The 19,816-nt window shown below is 26.3% G+C and overlaps 2 protein-coding genes across 6 annotated transcripts; both read right to left on the bottom strand.

Moving 5' to 3' along the window:
- Positions 1-941: 941 nt before the first annotated feature.
- On the bottom strand, positions 942-7,459 carry LOC117236572 (regulator of G-protein signaling 7). 4 transcript variants are annotated; one of them, XR_004493880.1, is made up of 14 exons: positions 7,043-7,459; positions 6,529-6,681; positions 6,153-6,378; positions 5,986-6,082; positions 5,844-5,894; positions 5,317-5,472; positions 4,976-5,199; positions 4,648-4,868; positions 4,382-4,495; positions 4,177-4,302; positions 3,864-4,050; positions 3,594-3,686; positions 2,057-2,251; positions 942-1,985 (listed from the first exon to the last, which is right to left on the bottom strand). XR_004493880.1 is itself a non-coding variant. In XM_033499652.1 (13 exons), exons 3-13 carry the CDS (start codon positions 6,369-6,371, stop codon positions 2,186-2,188), a joined length of 1,554 nt encoding a protein of 517 aa, XP_033355543.1. In that variant the 5' UTR covers positions 6,372-6,378; positions 6,529-6,681; positions 7,043-7,459; the 3' UTR covers positions 942-2,185. The 4 variants fall into 4 exon arrangements, 1 of the variants encoding a protein (XP_033355543.1); XR_004493881.1 differs by having other exon boundaries at positions 942-1,620; XR_004493882.1 differs by having other exon boundaries at positions 942-1,615.
- A 389-nt stretch (positions 7,460-7,848) lies between these two features.
- Positions 7,849-19,814, bottom strand: LOC117236571. Of its 2 annotated transcripts, none has more exons than XM_033499650.1 (11): positions 19,343-19,814; positions 17,124-17,221; positions 16,438-16,584; positions 16,232-16,351; positions 15,880-16,030; positions 15,615-15,744; positions 15,284-15,437; positions 14,985-15,173; positions 14,785-14,904; positions 11,380-14,696; positions 7,849-9,589 (listed from the first exon to the last, which is right to left on the bottom strand). In XM_033499650.1, the coding sequence occupies exons 1-11, from the start codon at positions 19,632-19,634 to the stop codon at positions 9,580-9,582; spliced, it is 4,728 nt and encodes a 1,575-aa protein (XP_033355541.1). In that variant the 5' UTR covers positions 19,635-19,814; the 3' UTR covers positions 7,849-9,579. The 2 variants fall into 2 exon arrangements, with proteins under 2 accessions (XP_033355541.1, XP_033355542.1); XM_033499651.1 differs by lacking the exon at positions 7,849-9,589 and adding an exon at positions 10,480-11,301 and having other exon boundaries at positions 11,335-14,696.
- Positions 19,815-19,816: the final 2 nt, after the last annotated feature.

The following is a 19,816-nucleotide window of genomic DNA, read 5'->3' as shown; positions in this document are numbered from 1 at the left end:
AATAATATAATATTAAATACTATAAAATACTTCACAAAATTATACTAAAATAATTATCGAAATATTTTTTAACTGCAATTATTTTACGTTATCACTAAAATACTATTTTTATTGTCATAGACGTTTGCTCTCTTAAAATTTATGTATGAACTGTAATCAGAATTTGTTATTTATTATAATAAACAATAAAATTTGAATACTTATTCAGCAGTTAAGTATGGTATTTTTATTATTTTTTTTTAATAATGTGTAATTATATGATTTAAATAATATTTTAAGTTTATTAATAATTAGAAAATAATTTTAATTACTATTGGTTTACATTACAAGTAGAATTACATGTATTTGATTTCAGGTGCTATTATATAGTCATTGTGATTCCCTACATGAATCATATTTATGTTCCTTTTAGCATGTCTGATGTTTCTTTTCAGTATTGATATTTAGGAATATCATTGATATCTGCTAAATTTCTTTTTTATTTGTTTTTATATGACATTTTATATTTCCTTTTATGTAAATTACATCTTTGTAAGGATCCAAAATAAACTGTATTTTACCGAAAATATAATATAAACTGTTATTCAATTTCATTAAAAAAGATAAAATTAAAGTTTTCTAATTCCATTAAGAAAAAATACTTAACAACAAAAAATTTTATAGAACGAATAGTATATATTTTGAAATTAATTTACTATTAAAAACAACCAAATATTATAGTCTTTAAAAAATACTTTAAAATACCCTAACTACCTTAAAATACCTTCTAATTGCGATCACGCAGGAGCAATCGATCACTATACTAAATTTAAATTACGTACATCATAAATAAAAAGACTACGGATAATTTTAAATAATGTTAAAAAATTGGAGATAATCTTACACAATTTATAAATTTTGGGTCAATGAATTACTGCTAGATAAAAGATCGTACATCACTGTTCTTTTTTATACTATCTTATATTTATAATTACATTTTGTTCTTCTAATATATACCTGGCTTACAATACGTTTTAATATAATAAATATTACAAGATTACAAATGCTTGATAACTTTTCGTATAATATTTTCTTCACTACAGGCGTATTTGTCTATTCATGAAAAATATAATTGATACGAAAATAGGTGTGTGGTATCCTATTGTTTCTTTCTTTATTAATCTTAAACAAATACTGTAGATTTTAAACATTGTCAAAGGCATACAAGAGTTATGTGTTACTCAGAAATGTAGGAGTTATATTTTTAATATTTGATCTCAATTACTTTACTTAATACAATACTTATTGTATTGACAAACATTTCATTTTTGTAAGATATGGAAGAGTATAGTGGAACATGTGCTTTAGTAAAATTTTATTGTATAATAATTACTAATGTATTATTAATCATTATATGTTAATCATGCATTTTAGTTTCTGACTGTTGTAACAGTTAATAATCTGAGATGCTTTTTTCTTTTCTTTTAAACATATGCATACCTGAACATAATTAATTTTTGTCGATGGAATATCAACTTATCAAAATTTCATATTTAAGAAATTCTTGATAGTCTCTTTAGAATTCCATGTAGAATTATTATTTTACAATTGTAGTGTTTACTTTAATTTAGACTACCTATACTTAGGAAAAATATATTATAATAATTATAAATAATTAAATATCATTAATGACGTGTAATTTAATAAATAAATGTTTATAGAATTGCTCTATACAGTTATACAGTTTTTGCTTGTACTAATAATACGTCTATTGGAATAAATTATTTACAAAACCTATTTCAGGGCTTGGTATAATTTATCACTGAGCTGTTTAAGAATCATTCTGATCAATTCCATAAAATAAAAGGTAGAAGATGATGTTACAAACACCGTTCTTTAAACGTCCTTAGAATTGAACATTTATTAATTGTATACATAGATAATAAAATTAAAAAATTGACAAAAAATGGAGTTGATCAGTTTGGCTTCCAAGAGACTCAATTATTCTACAAAAAATTGTATGGAAGCAAGTGGAAAATTGCGCTAGATGCGGATTTAAAGTATTTTGCATACTTACTCTTTTTTAGCGTGATAGTAATAAAATAAACTGCATTGTCTCCTCTTCGAATCATTCTGAATACGAAAACATAACACGAGACTTGGAAAGATTCCCAAAACCATTTATGAAAAATTTTTAAGCTGGTGATTACGACGTGGCTGTGTCTCTGCGCCCGCTGAACGATACAATAGAACGAATACCTTTTACCGAAGTCTGAAATAATTGAACAAAGGATGTAATTTTATTAACAGATGCTAAGACTTCTTTTTTAAGCTAATTTTTTAAAATGTTTACAAAACTCTCGAGTTTGCAGCGGATTACTATTTAAGAAGTTTTAAGTATATGCAATATAAGTGTTATGAAGTCTTATAAAGAACTATAAAAATGTTATTAATAATATTGACAGCGATAGTGATGTCGAGGACGATAATAATGATAATAATGTTGATGATATTCATAATGTCTATTATGTAACATTAATATAAAAACTTTACATTTTGGTTGCATAAACTAATGAAGTTAAATTTTTGACATCGTTGAGTAAAAAATTGTTTCCAACAAAAAGAACTGTTAGAAATCTTTAGATACTGTTAGAGATTTGAATGTGATTCTTGAGTATATACATACACAATCACGTATAATTATTTAATTATGAACATTAATATTATTAAGTATTATTTTTGCAATTTGTTTGGGTCATTTTTATCATCTAATTACATTAAATAAATTGACAAACCTTCTACAAACTGATATTTTATAATTGTTAGTTACAGACTTGTACTATTTTTTGCTTGGAGTTAATATAAATATAGTGTTATAATTTTTCATTTCTTTTCTTGAAGTAGCTAGGTGATACATACATCAGTAATGAAGCTGTAGTTAAAAACTAAATTAGGAAAAGACTGAAGAATATCTGAAAAAATATAAAACATATACAAATAATAATCTGCTAAATAAAAACTATCTAAATAAAAAAACTATCTCCACAGCAATCTCAAAGTCACAGTGGAAACCAAATATCTCAAAAAGCAGGCAACAAGATTATAATTATTAAAAGATCAAATACTGTGTATGCATATAAAAAATGTTGTGTACAAAAATTGCGAAAAAATTGAAATAAATAAATTTAAATAATATAACAAGAATGCAAATAGTATTGTAGGACAACAAAATTAGTAAATAATATCATAACGATAAGCTATATATTGTAATGAAATATTATACAAAATATCTTATCTAAATGATAATGATAATGCAGACAAAGATGATAGTGACGAAGACGACCATAACGATGGCGATGATGAAGACAAATAACGACGTTAGTGGTAATGATGACGGCAGCAGTAAAGATGATAATATATATATATATATTCATAATTGTTTTTATAAATTAAAATAACAGCATTAGGAATATTAAAATAACAGTTACAATAACAATTACAATTATAATAATTGTAACTATATTAATAACTGCGTAACTACTACGTGTCGGGGTGCTACTACTCATAGTAGTGATCTAATATGTCAAAATATAATTTATAAATGATATATTGACCTTTTTCTTCGAGCCACTGAGAAAATCCTTATACATTTCCGAGCGAAGATACCTGGAGTAACTATCGCTTTTCATCAGATGATAAACGTGCGCCTAAAATTAAATACCACAGAAGATTGTTTTATTATTTTCTCCATTATTATTATTATTTCTAAGCTTTTATTACATTTAATTTATTCGATCTTAATATTTCAATGAATTTCTTGAATAAATATCTTTTCTACGAAGTTTCTTAATTTTAACTTGTAAAATCTTGTTTGTAATTTGTACCGCTGTTATGTCGAAACACCATCGATCAGGTTTTTGTAAATGCTTCTTTGTTAGCTCATAGGACTGGCAATCGACGTTAATTGGACAACTAGCATCTGGACCCAAATACTCATTCCAAATTTCGTTCACTTTATTTTGAACTTCTTTTTGAGGTAATGTTTTCAATTCTTGCACGGCTTCCCAAAATCTACGTATATCAACGAGGAATTTGTATTTTTAATCTCTATAGTTGTATTTTATTTTATAGAGATATTCTAGTCCAAAACTTGAATATGACTATCTAAATTAGAATATCTTCCTACTATTAACTTACTTTAGATTTTCACCACTGAACTCTTTATCCAGAAAGCGTATAAATTGTTCTCTACCAATAGGATCTTGTAGCAATTCTTGAAGACTAAAACCCCATCTTTTTACTCTTCTTGTTGATATTTCTTTGCTATTTAAAAAAAATCAGATGTATTATCTTAATTATGTACATATAAATAAGTATAATATAAATTAAGAAATACACGTACGCTAATTTTTCTTGCTCCCACATTTCAGGATTATCTGATATCCATGGATTTGTGAATTCAGGTTGTATGAAAAAAGGATCATACTCTACATACTGCTCAAAATATGCAATCAGACTAAAATAATTACAATTAAAAATACTTAAAAATAAGATATGTAATTTAAGCAAATTAATATTGCTTAAAATAAATTAATTATATAACATCATACAGTTTTGGCAAAAATTTACAATAATATTCGATAATATTTAAAGGTGATATTTACTTACGCTTCTGAAACTTTCGAGACCTTTATATTCGATCTATCTAGTCTAGATTTCAACATTTCAATCTCCTTATTTAACGATTCTATCGATGATATCGAGAACGATCCTGAATGTGAAGGAATGTCGGTACTAGTCATACCTAAATGTTTGTTTAACTTCGAAATTGGTTTATAAGTACGGCATGCTTTCTTAATGTCCATTTCTGTCGTATTAACACATCCAGGCTGGAACATATAATAATTATATAAGTTTCCTATTATATTAAATATGTGATCATTATTCAATAAGAAATACTTTTTCAAAAAATACAAATAAAATTAGATATTATTACCATTGGTCTATATACATCCCAGAAAGCTCTTTCCTGACTATCCAGTACCTTTCTTTCTAATTTATCTCGCTTTTTATCGACTTTGCTTTGTGCTTCTGCTTGCATAAAAATGAACTCCCATTTCCTCGAAAACATTTTCTGTAACTTAGCTAAATTTTCAGCCTCATAATCTGCTAATTCTAAACGTGTTTTATTTTGCATCGTTCTTTTGCATAAATAGACAGCTATAATATTAAAGTTAAATATAAATTCTTTTACAAATAATTTGATATTTATATAATTAGTACAAGAAATACATTTGTGTAATCAATGCTAAATTAAAAAAAAAATAGTTTTCATACCATAATCAGTATTTTCTGGTTCCCAACAATTTGATGGCCAAAAATATGGTGTTTGAAACCTATAGAAAGTATTATCATTTTTTACAGTAAGGCAGTGGTCATCAATAGGGAAGAAATATCCATGAGATGCCATAAGATGTGCCACATGAAGTGCCTCTATCATATCAATACATTTCTAATTAGTTAAAATCAAATAACTTTTTATATGATTTATGAGGGAAAATCAACAATAAAAGAACATTTTAGAAATTAAATCATTCAATATTATTTATACAATTAAATTGTTTGTCATTTTTTTATGTAATCTTCTTCAAATTCTATATCTCTTATTTTGTAGTAGTTACATTTTTTTAATCAATTAATAATGCTAAAACAAGAGCTAAATAAATAACTATTACTTTGAGCTACTATTATACTTTGAAGGCTATGATTAATTATAATATAATTAATAGTTGAAAGCAGAAGCAAAAACCCTTTTATTTCGTGATTTTTCCCTAATGTTTATGTACTTAATATTTTAATTGTACCTTGATCATCTATAGCCATGGCCTTCATCATCCATGATATTAAATCTGTACCTAAAATAATAAAGAGAATTAAGTACATTAATATCATATTAAAAAATAAAGAAAGAATAATAAAATGTCAAATAAAATTGTAATATATTACCAGTAAAAACAGAAGGTGTTTTTGTCATAAAATTCTTTACCGTTTTCACTGGAACACCTGTAACTTCATCTGACATTTTTTCTACGATATCTTCCATCTACAATACACAGATAAATAAAATTAAAGATAAGAACATTTAAAAATTATAAAAAAATATTCTCTCTTACTTTCTGATACACAAGATAATTAGGTGTATCTTCGGCACATGAGGCAGTGATATGATATGTGGGACTACTTGGAGATTTGTCAACTGCTTGGCCATTTTGATTGTTACATTGATCTATTTGATTATCTCTACTTCTATATCGATCAGCTGTTCCTCCAATGTCATTATTTTCACCTGGTTTTCGGCGACATGCCGATTGTTCAGAATTCATAGTTACCATATCCAAGCTAAAACAGTATTTTGGAAAGATTTTTATTGCATTTATATTATTCAAGGTATAAAACAAATATAGAAGGTCCACTAGTGTTTGACCTTATTATTTAAAAAATTTAGTTTTATTAATTAATTTAGTTAGTTGAAAACAGAAATATATTTACCTTAAAAAAGTATATTCTCCATGACATGAATAAAAGAAAAGTGTCTTGTTTACATTATATTTATCAAGACCTAAGCCAATATCCGATTAATTGACTATTCACTATCACAAAGCCATGCCAATTATACATTTCACTAAGATGAGGCAGAAACAGCTGGTGAAAAAATATATAAATGAAATATTTCTTTATATTTCAATATATTTTCAGTGTATAAATCAATGTCACAATATATATCATTGTTTTATATATACATTTATAGCACGAAAAATGTAAATTTCAATAAATCAGAAAAATTTAAGCATTCTTAGATTTAAATTGATATTAAAAAGCGAAAAAATATCATAATAATTACAATATATGAATTTACTAGTTATTATAGTTAATTTCATATTCTAATCAGCCACAATGAAAATCAAATTTTCATACATTCTTTAAAAATGATTATCAAATTAAATTTAATTTACACAGAAAATTTTACTTCAACAAATGATTAGATAGTTAATAATAATATTACCGACTCTCAAGGAACAAAAACTAAATCTTCGAATGATCAACAGTGCCAATCATTCATGTTCTTTCTTGATAGGCAATTTCTCTATCAGAAATAATGATTCGACCTTTCCATATTAAAAAATATGCATCTATAGTATTTCACGATCTATTCGAAAACTTATTTTTGTAAGTCAAACTGTATTTGAAGCACAAATCTTCCTCATTACACGATCAATATTCCAAAATCACAAAACTATGAACACATTCTATTCGTTCGTAGAATTGCATTTAGACAAGATTGTTCCATTTTAAATAAATTGTTCGAATTATTTCATTAATGACAATAATTTACAAATAAGCCAATAATAAATTGTTTTTGATAGGCGAAATAATAGATCGGTGTTTTTACTATACATATATGTACGTGAGATTCCTTTGTACATTCGAACCACGACTGCGCGTACAATTTCATGTTGCTACGACGATGGTGTAGAAAGCATATCATATCATATTCATATGTATAGCAGAAACGGAAATGATGTAAAAATCTGTGGAAATTAAAAAAATTAATTTTAAATGTTAACTAATTCATAATGTTGGTTAACCGTATTCTTTAGTAATAGAATATTTACATATTTACATGATAAATCAATAAAGATCATTCATTGATTTGACAATAAGAATTTTTACAAAATAACGTCTATTTTAAACATTTAGCGAAACATAAAAATGTAAAATGCTTACATATGTCTTTAATAAAAATATATCTAGTATGTGCAAATATTAATATCGATGTGTATTAATTAATGAGATTATTGAACTGCAACATGTTAGTAAACCATCTTTATTCTTTCATTTCTTGGTGTGATAAAATTCTTAATAAATTCAATTCCTTCTCAATATATATAAATTGTACATAATTCATTTCACAACGTAAGCGTACGCATTTCATGCGCGCGAATTCTATGCGAACTTAATGTACAGAATCGCGCATGCGTGTACGTACATACATATCTGTAAAATAATTACAATAATTATATTTTTAAGATCGCTAAATCAACACAGTACTATTCATTAATCGACTTTTTATTTTAATTTTAGTTATAGAGCTTCGTGATTGAAGAAATATATGAATATAGCTAACTATAACTATTGAATATTTCTTTTAATTTTTCGTAATGCTTCGTCAAAATTCAACGAAATATAATTAGGTATTATCCATTTACTCGTTACTTTGAACTCCATAAAGTCGTTATTAATTATAAAATAATACTTTAAAGTTTTATGTTATGTAATATTTCATCGGCTGCTTTTAATGTACGAAAGTAAATTTCGCGATTACGAATATATATGAAACATAATTTATGAGTTACTGATGATTAGTATTAATAAATTCCTGACACAGGCCAATGGCTTAATAAAATTACATTCATATCATGTCAATTTCATTCCTTCTTCCCTAATGAGTTTTGTTCTATATATATTTATAGAAATAACATATTAAAGAAAAACTTTACGAATATACAATGTAACAAGTATACATTCTTCGAGTAACAAAGATTCAAATTTCAAGTCTAAGCATTGACTTATGTTTAAGTCAAGAACTTCTTATATACGTGTATATATATATTCTATACTTATATATAATAAAAATATATTATGTCAATATTGAAATTGTTTTACAATTCATAAATAAAAATCTGATGTTACATATAACAATTTCTGTAATACTTTTCCCTTAATGACGCAAATTGCTTTCAAAAGTAACAATTTTTTCATGGTGTGCATCTAATATGAGTGTGTATATATTGTTTAATTAAGTTGTATATACACGCTCATGTACACACATAGTAGTATAATATTACAATATTACAATTATATACATCCATCTCTACATTATGCACAACGTTTTCCGATCATGTGCAAATCATATGAATGCTAAAGTTAGCAATAACACATTTAAATAATTGATTTTGAAATATCAAAATAGCCACAGTTAGATCTCAAACTTTGTTTTGATAACTATAGCTGTTTTTTTATTCGTACTATAATATATATTAGATCAATTGTTTTCTAGACTAGAATCAAACACGTACTAACATTATCCCTAATACACATGAATGTGTATATGGATCCTGTATCTTTTTCACCTTCTCTGTTCATAAATTTAAACCTTTGAACTAAAACTGAACTGAACTAATGTATAAAACACTACAAATTGTCTATATATATACAATAACATTTATAAGATTTACCTATATCTTTTCTTTTGTACAATATAATTTCCTTGGAACGACTCTATGAGCTGAACTTGTGTTCTTACAAAACCATCACGCACTATTAAAGCAGTCAAATAATACGTAGTTTTAGATCCTCCATTTAGCATATTGCTGATACTTTGGTTCAAGATCCATTGTCAGTTGCTTGAATTCGTCAATTTCATCGTCAAAATCGTAAAGATTGTTATTTTCCTCCATATATCTTCTCTTTAATTCTGTGTCTTCATATTCAACAAGATGCAATTCTCCTTCTTCTTTTTCTTCTTCAATATCATTGATTTTATTTTGTGCTACAAAAATTATGTTAATGATTCTTATAAAGTAATTTTATACTGCCCCATTTTTATGATAAATTAATTCATAGCATAGATAATCATTTGATACAGTAAAGTAAAATCTTTACATCAACTTCTTAAACAGTTCTTAAAAGGTTCAAAACGATAAGGTTCAATAAAATATGATAAATATTATGAATATGATAAAAAGAAATTGCAGTATTGTAACTCTATTCAATGCTTATATCTTATACCTTATATGATAAGGATAATATATAAATATTAATGATGAGGATACAATAAAATAAATAATATATACTTCTTAATTACTTTAATGTGATCAATATATCATATACATATTATAAAAAAATACAGTAATTGTTTTTTCTAAAATTTTATGTTTAACAATGAATCAAATAAAATATATATTCAACTTTTAAAAAATAAGATCTGTTATTAATTCAAATATCATTTTTAACTAAATAATGTCAGTTACATAAAATTTACAAAACACATACATACTTGTATCAACAATTTATATAGATTAAAAGGTTTTCGTAGCACTTTACTGTATCAATATAAATAAATAGTTCTTACAAATATAAAATTCTTAAAAAAGATGCGATAAAGCTTTTAATTTCTGCTTATACAACACTAGTGTTATGTGTTAAGTATTAAATAAGTTAAGTATTATATGGACTAAACTGTTAAGATTTTTTATTAGCATAGGAAATATACAAAAGTGAAATGAATTTTTATAGTATTTTTTAAAAGGAAAATTAATACGATTTCATTAGTCGAATGAAAGTTATTATAATAAGTGCAAGCGAGACATAAGATACTGTTGAAATCAGCATAAATAAAAGAAAAAGCATTACTTCTCAAATAAAATATAAAGTCTCACAAATTTTATAGGTATTATATTTTTCCACCAGATTCAAATCGTTTTTACAAAACAATGCGTTTTATAAATTTTTATGTTTATGGCGGTTGAATCAGTCCACTTTATACATAGATTAATTATATACAATTCTTAATTTCACATATCCAATATGATGCAGTATAATGAAGAATAAGCAGCATGAAATCATTTAGATAATATTAAGCATTAAAAATCTTTCTTCGTTATAATATACACAAGTATTCAGTTTGACTTTAATTATTTCCATTATTACATTATAATTTTATTTTAATAACATTTGTAAAGCAATTATTTAATAGTATAATGTGCGTACGTGCGTGCGCGCGCGCGCGCGTGTGCGTGTGTGTATGCGTGTGTTGCTTCAGCTCATATTTAATTCAGAATAAAGAAAATTAAATTTAACTAATGCTTCAATATAACAGAAGAAAATCATATCATAAGATCAGTCCAGTTAATTATACATGTGTGCCATAATACCAATATTATTCCAAATTAAAGCTAGCTTGAATATTTCAGATTAAAGGATTTTGTAAAAAATGAGACCATGTTCAATATATGGAACCTTGTTAATACAAAAAGCTTTATATTCACAATAAAAAGAATTTATTTTAAACTTCTTTTAAACATCAACTATGAAATATATGAAATAGTTCTTTCACATCACTTTTCAATATTTAAGATCAAAATTACAATAAATTACATGTTCTTCAAATTATATATACTGGAGAGAAATAGAATATAAAAATATTAATATCTAACTACAACATTTAATAAACATTTTCTTCTGAAATACCTTCAGTGTAATATAATATATATATATATATATATATATATATATATAGATTTATAATTTTCATCAATTGTGATAGCTTAATTTACTCACCTGTTTGCATGAATTACTGATGAAGGCTCAGCAATATTAGTATTCTGATCAGAAATAATTTCAACTGTTGTATTGCCCCTTGTGTTCACTACAGCTGTTGAACATATAGTTGTGGCAACTGCACATTTAATTGTATTTAAGTATTGTTGAGTCGTATCATTTATATCATCTGAATTTGTGCATTTTAAATGTTGAGCAATATTTGATCCAAAGTTACTGAGCATATGAATATTCTCTGGTGAGTTACTGCTTACATCATCATTGTCTTTCAAATAAGATGCATCTTCTTTTGAATGGACAATAGGATCAGCTATTACAGGTACTGAAGAATATTCGGAAACAGTTCCAAAAGCCTCGTTTTCTTTGACTTTCTGTTTTTTGTAAAAACTTATACTTTCTTCGGCATTATCCTCCAGTGAAGAGTTTTCATCGATTTTTAACTTCATTGTTGCTTCATTGTTGTTATAAATATTTTCTGGCTTTTCAGTTATAGCATTCATTGATGAGTGAGATATCTGAGATAGATCACAAAATAAAGTCTTTACTTTAACGATATTCGGCCAATTATTAGTTGTAATATCTAATGAAAGCTTTTTGATCGGAGTTTCATCAATAGAGATATCTGCTACATGATGTATAAGATTTCTAAGAATTAACACATTGAAGTTTGTCATAGAAGAGTACATTCTTGGTATGGGCATAACAATATTCATATCCTTGAACATATGATCCATAATATTTTTCACAATAGAACTATTAATTTTCATTTCAATTATATTACTTATTTCAATATATTTGTTATGTTTTATAACAAATGGCTCTACCACTTCTTGCTTTATTGGTGTATTTACATCTCTATAAAGTACTGAAGTACATGAATGTACACTATCATCGCTAAATTCGGAGTTAGTATCTTTACATGTACAATTTATTTTTGATATCTTTGCTTCTGGTATGTTATTTACAATTGCGCTTTTCCAATTCGTACTATTATTTACACGATATACATTTATTCCTTCTACGTCATTGCTGGTTGGCATATTATGAACATTTATAAAGACATTTCTATCACTATTACTGTCAATACTATACATTGTGGTAACTTCATTATTTAAACAATTCGTTCCTACATTTATCTTCAACGTATTATAACATTCAAGTGGTTTATTATTTACATTACAGACACATTTTTGATTACATACAAAACATGCTGTATTACTTCCTGTACTATTTACATTAAAAGCAGAATTATTTCCAACATTATCTTTTGTACTTATATTTAATATTACTAAATTGTGCATTCTGTCAGACGTATGTACAGTATGCATATCATTGCTTACATCATACATCATACTACATGACAAAGATTTGCTATCACTAGTAAAATTAATACTGTCTGTTAAAGTTTCATTATTCGTTTCTTTTATTAGTATAGGATCTACTTTATCTAGTATTCCTGCTATATTTCGTTTCTGTACAACTGCTTTTAAAGCAGAATATTCAGGTATACCTATTAATTTAGGTACAGGTACAATCGTGTTACTATTTGAAACATGCATTAATAAATTATTATTCACAATTTTAGAACAAGTATCAATAATATTCGAAACAATGCAATCTGCAGCTAATACTACATCTTTGTTAGTAACACCAGGAGGAAATTTTGATTGTATATTTTCAGATAATAATTGATTATCTAAAGTAGGAGTGGACTTTCGTCCTTCTAAATAGACATGTAAGTTTTTGCTTTCTTTACTATGTTCAACAGATTTTTTTTCTGTATCGACTGAATCATTTTCACTATCTTTCTTGAGTAAAAGATCTACTTCTTTGGAACAAGGCTTATTACTTTGTCCAGGAGCATTTATATTACCTTCGAATCTAAACGATGGAATCATATTCGCTAAACTTTGTAAACTTGGCAATTGAGAAACATTGAAAAATTTTGATTTACTCTTTAGCGATACCGAGGACTCTTCCGTTTCACGATTATAAATCCTATCTCTCTTATCTTTTATGTAATAATGGAATTTATCTCCAAGAGTCATCATGCTGTTTATGCTACCTTGAAACGTATTTTTACTTTTCAACTGATTAATAGGAGTGGAATCAGAAAAAAAACAACTAGAATGTTGAAACAGCGAAAGTAATTTTCCTAAATTAGAAGTACTTTTTTGTATTGGATCGTGTTTCGTTTGCGACTGCAATTCTACACTTTCGTTTGTACGAGTATTTGTTACTTTATCCGTTGCATCGTAACCTTTCTTACAAATTATTGATTTATCACTTATTGTATTATAAGGCGAACTTTTTCCGTTCCTATTTGTAGGTGTAAACGTTTTTACATCTTCTGTATTTTCGTTAGAACGATTTTCTACACTCTCGATATCTGTCATCGTTGAAACATCTTCCAATCGATTCGAAATAATTTGATTGTCTGGCACATCATCTTTCTTGCGTTCTAGACTAATAGAACTTATATTATCATCAGGCTGAGTTTCAACCTTTGTCTTAACAAAAGATTTATTTGTATTTAATTCTTCTACAGGATATCCAAGTATCGTCGGTGCATACGTTTTTTCTACCACATTTAAAGCTAGATGAGACAAGTCGTTTGAAATACTTCGAAAATTTTCAATGGTTTGATTATTCTTTTCTGATTCAGATGCGAGTACGGTATTCAGATCATCTAAATCAGTAGATTCTTTAATATTAACTTTCGAACTTAAATCAGTCGATTCTGCAATATTAACTTTTGGATTTAAACCAACCATGATATCAGCCTTGGTCGTAGTAATAACAGGTTTAGATAAAGATACAGTATTTGCTGATTCAACAACTGAAACACGAAATCTAGATGACCCACTTGCAGAAGTGACAAAGGTAGGTGATGATCCAAGGGATGGAAGAACAGATGATGACGATGGTACTGAGGATTCTGTAGTACGTAACGTTTCTGGAACTCGGGACACCACAAACCGACTTCGCGAGGGACTTAATATTGGACTGGCTATGGGTGAAGAGGCGGGACTAGGGGCTGGAGAACGAAGACGACCTCCATTAATACGTTTCGGTTCGAGCATTGATCGTCCAGGCTCATCTTTTTGTATTGAAATCATGGGTGATAAAGAACATGGTAATGTTTGACAAGTAAGCGAAATTTTACGAGTGGTTGCACTACAGAATCTGCTATGATATGAATTATCAAAACCTTCGCTATTTTCTTCTAATATACGACTTTTCTCGTTTTCCAAACAACAGCTTCGAATTTCAGCTACAAGCTGCGTGTACTGAAGCAAGGTCTCGTTTAAATTATCCTATTATTAACATAAAAAAACAAATAATTATAATATAATATTTTTAAATATTTTTCCAGTGAAAAATGACACTAATTTGTTCACTTACCACTTTTATATCAGGTTTATCATCTAAATCTATTTTAGTAATATTTTTATTCTTTTTCATAGCAGAACTGAGAGCCTTTATTCCAGTCAAATGTATTCTATTATTTCTTAAATCTATCCTCTAAAACAGTAAAACAGACATGAGTTGAATACAAAATGATTTTATATCCTTTTTTATATTCTAAAGTTTATGATATTTACTTGCAATGCATGGTTTATTTCAATGATTTCAGATAATGTAACAATTCCATCACATGTAAGCTCAGTTGATTGTATTCCCAATTGTAATAGAACATGGTTCTTTTTCAATGCATCTTTTATAATCAATAACAACTCATCAGACAACATATTTTTTCCAATATTTAGCGTCTCTAACGTCTTAGACAATGCCTATATAAACAGCATTAATATAATACAAGTGCATATAAATACATAAAGCAATAACTATAAGTGTATAGTTCATACATGCGTAACTATAATGATAAAATAAAATTACATACTATAATACGTGCGAAATAGGGAGATGATTTTTTTGTCAGTTGGTTATTCCATAATACTAATATGCTTAAACCTTTACCATCTTTGTCCTCGTTTATTTGATTGATGAGACCTTCTAGGATATCACGTACACCATCATCTTGAATGACATTATTACTAAAAGAACATTTTACTTCAGAATAATTTTCAATATATATTGTAAAATATGTAAATTAGTTTTTTATTAGAAAGATTCGTTAAAAATATATGTAATCATAATTAAAAGACAAATGCTATAGAATTATACATCTTATTGTTTTGTTTTATTATCCATTACCTCTGTTTGTTACGTACCTAATATCAAGTAGCTGTATATGATTATTTAATCTAAGAAGAGAACCAAGCTGTATTGCATCATATAAATTCAGCCCATTGTCAGCTAAGTAAAGTTCTCTTATTCCAGTGTTCATTTTTAATGCTGCAACTGTTAAAAGCACTATGTTACTGTAACATTATCAGAAACTTATTTCATCAATTTTATTTGAGTAAATTGTAACTACTTAAAAATAAATTAATTAAAAATGAATGAAACTAACAAACTGTATTGCATAATAAATACCTAGTGTGACGATAGATCTTCCTGAAAGTCCACAATTTTCTAATTTAAGCACATGTAGATGACAGACTAATCTTAATGCACGACTCAAGATATTCATGTATTGTTCATTAAGGATTACATCCTTAGCTTCAAGATGTTCTAAGCATTGGGTCTAAACAAATAATGATTCCATTAATTATGTATTAATCAACATAAAACTTAATTTTAAACACTCATATATTTAGTGACATTTCTAATTTTTTCGTTATTCATAGTCATTCTATACACGATAATCAATGAAATAATAAAGATAATATTTGAAACTAATAACCATATAAATCTTTTCAAATGAAATGTACCATATTATATATACCTTTCTTATCATATTTGCACATGCTTGCCAACCATAAATTCCAATGCCTTGATTAGACGAAATGTTCAAGTGCTTTGCAGATTCATAATATTCTAACATATCAAATAATATCACAGAACTCTATAATATAAAAATGACAAATGATATCAAATATCATTTCAAAAGAAATTACTATTTTTGATCAAATTTTTAATTAATAGAAATACCTCATCATCCAAAGATGTGGCTTCTAAATTAACTTTATTAAATCGAACTCTTTTGAAAATTTCCTCCAATGGTTCCGCATGATTAATATCCAATGTCTGTCCTTTTAAATCTAACTCTTCACTTCTCAATTCCAATGTATCTAAATTCTGCACAGTAATCATTATTATCGATACTAAATATCAAATAAATATATATGATAAATGTATTTTCATGATATGTATAAACTATATTCATAGTTATGTTTAAAATAATTTTTTATATATTTAAAGTATTTAAATATTATTTTGAAACACAAAGTAAAATATGATGCAGATATCTAATCTTAAGTATTTTGAGCTTCAATTTAATATAATAAAAATCTTTCTTCTATATATGTATATATTTTTATATTTATATATTTATTTAAACAGATATTGTGTAAATATAATTTTATATTCCTGCTTTTTATGTTCTCTCCATTTCTTTTATTTGTGTTTCAATATTTTATAACTTAAATATATACATTTGCGCATATACTTGTTATATCCGTAACTACTAGTTTGAATATTAATTATAAAACTACAAATAATTAATAATTAGTATGATTAGATATGTAATCAATATGTATTTAATATTAGATGCTTTGATATTTTTTTTTATCCAAACCAATATTGCATACAAATATTTGGAAAAGATGCACTTTTACCTTAAGCTGATTTATAACAATCTCCAGAGGATCTGAATTGTGTTTTAAACAGGATTCCTTGTATGATGAGATTACATCTTCACAATTCACATTTTCAGCTGTGAACAATTAATCAACATATTTTTAAAATATAAAAAATTAAAAGTTCAACATATTAAGATATATATGACTAATAGATGATGCTGGAGGATTCTGTCGATTATATAAGATGCAACATAATACATGTGATATCCACTTCAGAAATAGTTAAATAATTGAAAATAATTAAAAAGTTTCATACAATATTCATACATATTTTTACTTTATTTTGTTCTTGTATGTTATTCATAAGAACATTTTTTCATTACTTTCAAATACTGAATACGCCTCATGTAATAGGTCTCACATATTATATTCTATTCATGATCAAACCTATTTGACAAAATGTTACTAACAACACATATTATAAACATAACTCTGAGCTTCAGTTTATTACTTGCATTTCATAATTACAATGTTTTTAACACGTTCGCTGCGGCGTTCATTGGTGACTCACCAAACTTTTCATTTGTAGCAATGACTTGATCATTAACTAGTGTCTATATTTCCATTGAATGTTCACCTCTCTATCACAACAAAGCAAGTTGATAAATTTGACCCTAGAAGCAGAGGATCAAGCGGAAATCAACTCTCCATCTTTTTCTTAAAAGTACAGCCAAATATTTACTTTAACATGAATGTAAGACATATATCAAAAATCAAATACTGTTTTTCTGTAGAATATAATTGTTTTTATTAAAAAAATTAACTTCCATTTCATATGCATTATTCCACAGAGAACGTATTAATACAATGATGTAAACTAAATGCAACTGCATAAAAATGACAGATATACTAAAATACTCTCACATACCATAGTTTCACATTATTTCATTAAAAAAGAATTTATTTAATTCTCATATAATGTTTTTAAACAGTCAAATGTGTACTTGAATAAAATTGGTATAAATTCGAGAATATAACAAATTCTTTATTATATAAGACAATTTTATAATATACATTGTTCTATTTAAAATAATCTAATTTACAAATTACAATTAAAACAATACGGTTTAAAAGTAATTTACAGGTTAATTATATATTGTACATACTTCAATATTGCATCAAACTTATAATTAGTATATGGTTCACATTGTGAAATCTTAAACGTTCTGTATTTGGCATGACCTATAAAAAAACCTAATGGCTTAGTGCACTACAACTATATAAGTAAATAATTACAAAAATGATATTAACAAATGATGTAACTTATCATTTTATATTTAAGATTATAGCCATTATGTTATGAGTGCTAATAACATCTTTAAAATAAAATTTAAAGAAGTTATTTTATCAATTTATAATTTATAAATTACAATTCAAATTCAGATTATAGTTTTTAATTAATCATACTATTTTGTTATTATAGAAAAGTATTATTAAATAAATACAGTTTCTATATAACTAAACATATATTCTTATTAATAAGTGCCAAAATAATATAATGAAACATATGAAATAAATTAAACTAGCTTAATACCTTTTAATATACTTTTAGATTATATGCCTTTGAAAATATTTGTGATTTTATTAAATTTTAAAAGTTCTAGTGCTTCTCTAAAGAATAATTAACATATTAGATTAAACTTAAATTAAGTATCTTTATGAAATATGGATATTTTTCTATAGTTAATTGGTAAATAATTTAAATGTCCATGTAATTAATTTAATGACAAATAAAGTACAGATTCTCGAATTATATAGTATAAGATATAGATCTCTATAAGTCACAAATTTCTCTAATTACGTTAATATACATTTCACATAGAGTTTTTACAAACATTTATATATAAACATCTTTTAACAATAATCAAATTTAATGCTTAAATTATTACTAAGAATATACAATTTTTTGAATTATTAATATTTATTAATCAATACAAGTATAAAGTACAAATCTCTGTAACTCACAACTAAGTAAACAAACATCATACATACATTTGTTAGAAACATTTATATTTACGTATCTATAAAGTTAACTTAATGACGATTAAAATATTATCGTAGATAAATGGATTCTTGTGAATCATTAATATTTATTAATTAATACAATTACAGAGCATAGACCTTTAAGAGCCAGCAATATAAAATGAACGAATGAATGTAAGGATGAGATGTAAGATAAAAATATTTATCCTCACCGAATTTCCATGGATTGGCCGGTTCCAGGCATCCCGTAATCAAGTGATTGTCATTTGTTGGGAAATTCACACGTCGAGGAAGCTTTTTTTTGCTCAATGCCAAGGAGCTTCGCAATTTTCTACCATCGATCAAAATATAAGGCGACAATGGGACATTGCTTGTACCAAATCTCGACCTTCTCGTCGTGTGCGATATCGTTCTCGGAGGAAGTTCCTCAGGATCGACCTCATCTTTCAAGGTCGTAAGCGAATTCTCGCTGATCTGCGAAACTGAATTCGCTCCTTCGCTCATATTCAACAAATTTCTAACATATTTTCTCGAACGGAATTTACTTCACTATAAACACGCACACACGCATTCACATGCACATCGCACAATATGTCAACGCGGCTATTTCGTAGAATTGTTAACGTCGATATCGAAGCAAACATCAGTTACTCGTATGTTACATCCGCCATCTTTATTACTGTCAG

The sequence above is a fragment of the Bombus vosnesenskii genome, unplaced genomic scaffold (assembly GCF_011952255.1).
Source record: "Bombus vosnesenskii isolate JDL3184/JDL3185 unplaced genomic scaffold, Bvos_JDL3184-5_v1.1 scf7180000013349, whole genome shotgun sequence".
Classification (NCBI taxonomy): domain Eukaryota; kingdom Metazoa; phylum Arthropoda; class Insecta; order Hymenoptera; family Apidae; genus Bombus; species Bombus vosnesenskii.
This window is presented reverse-complemented; position numbering and strand designations above follow the sequence as displayed.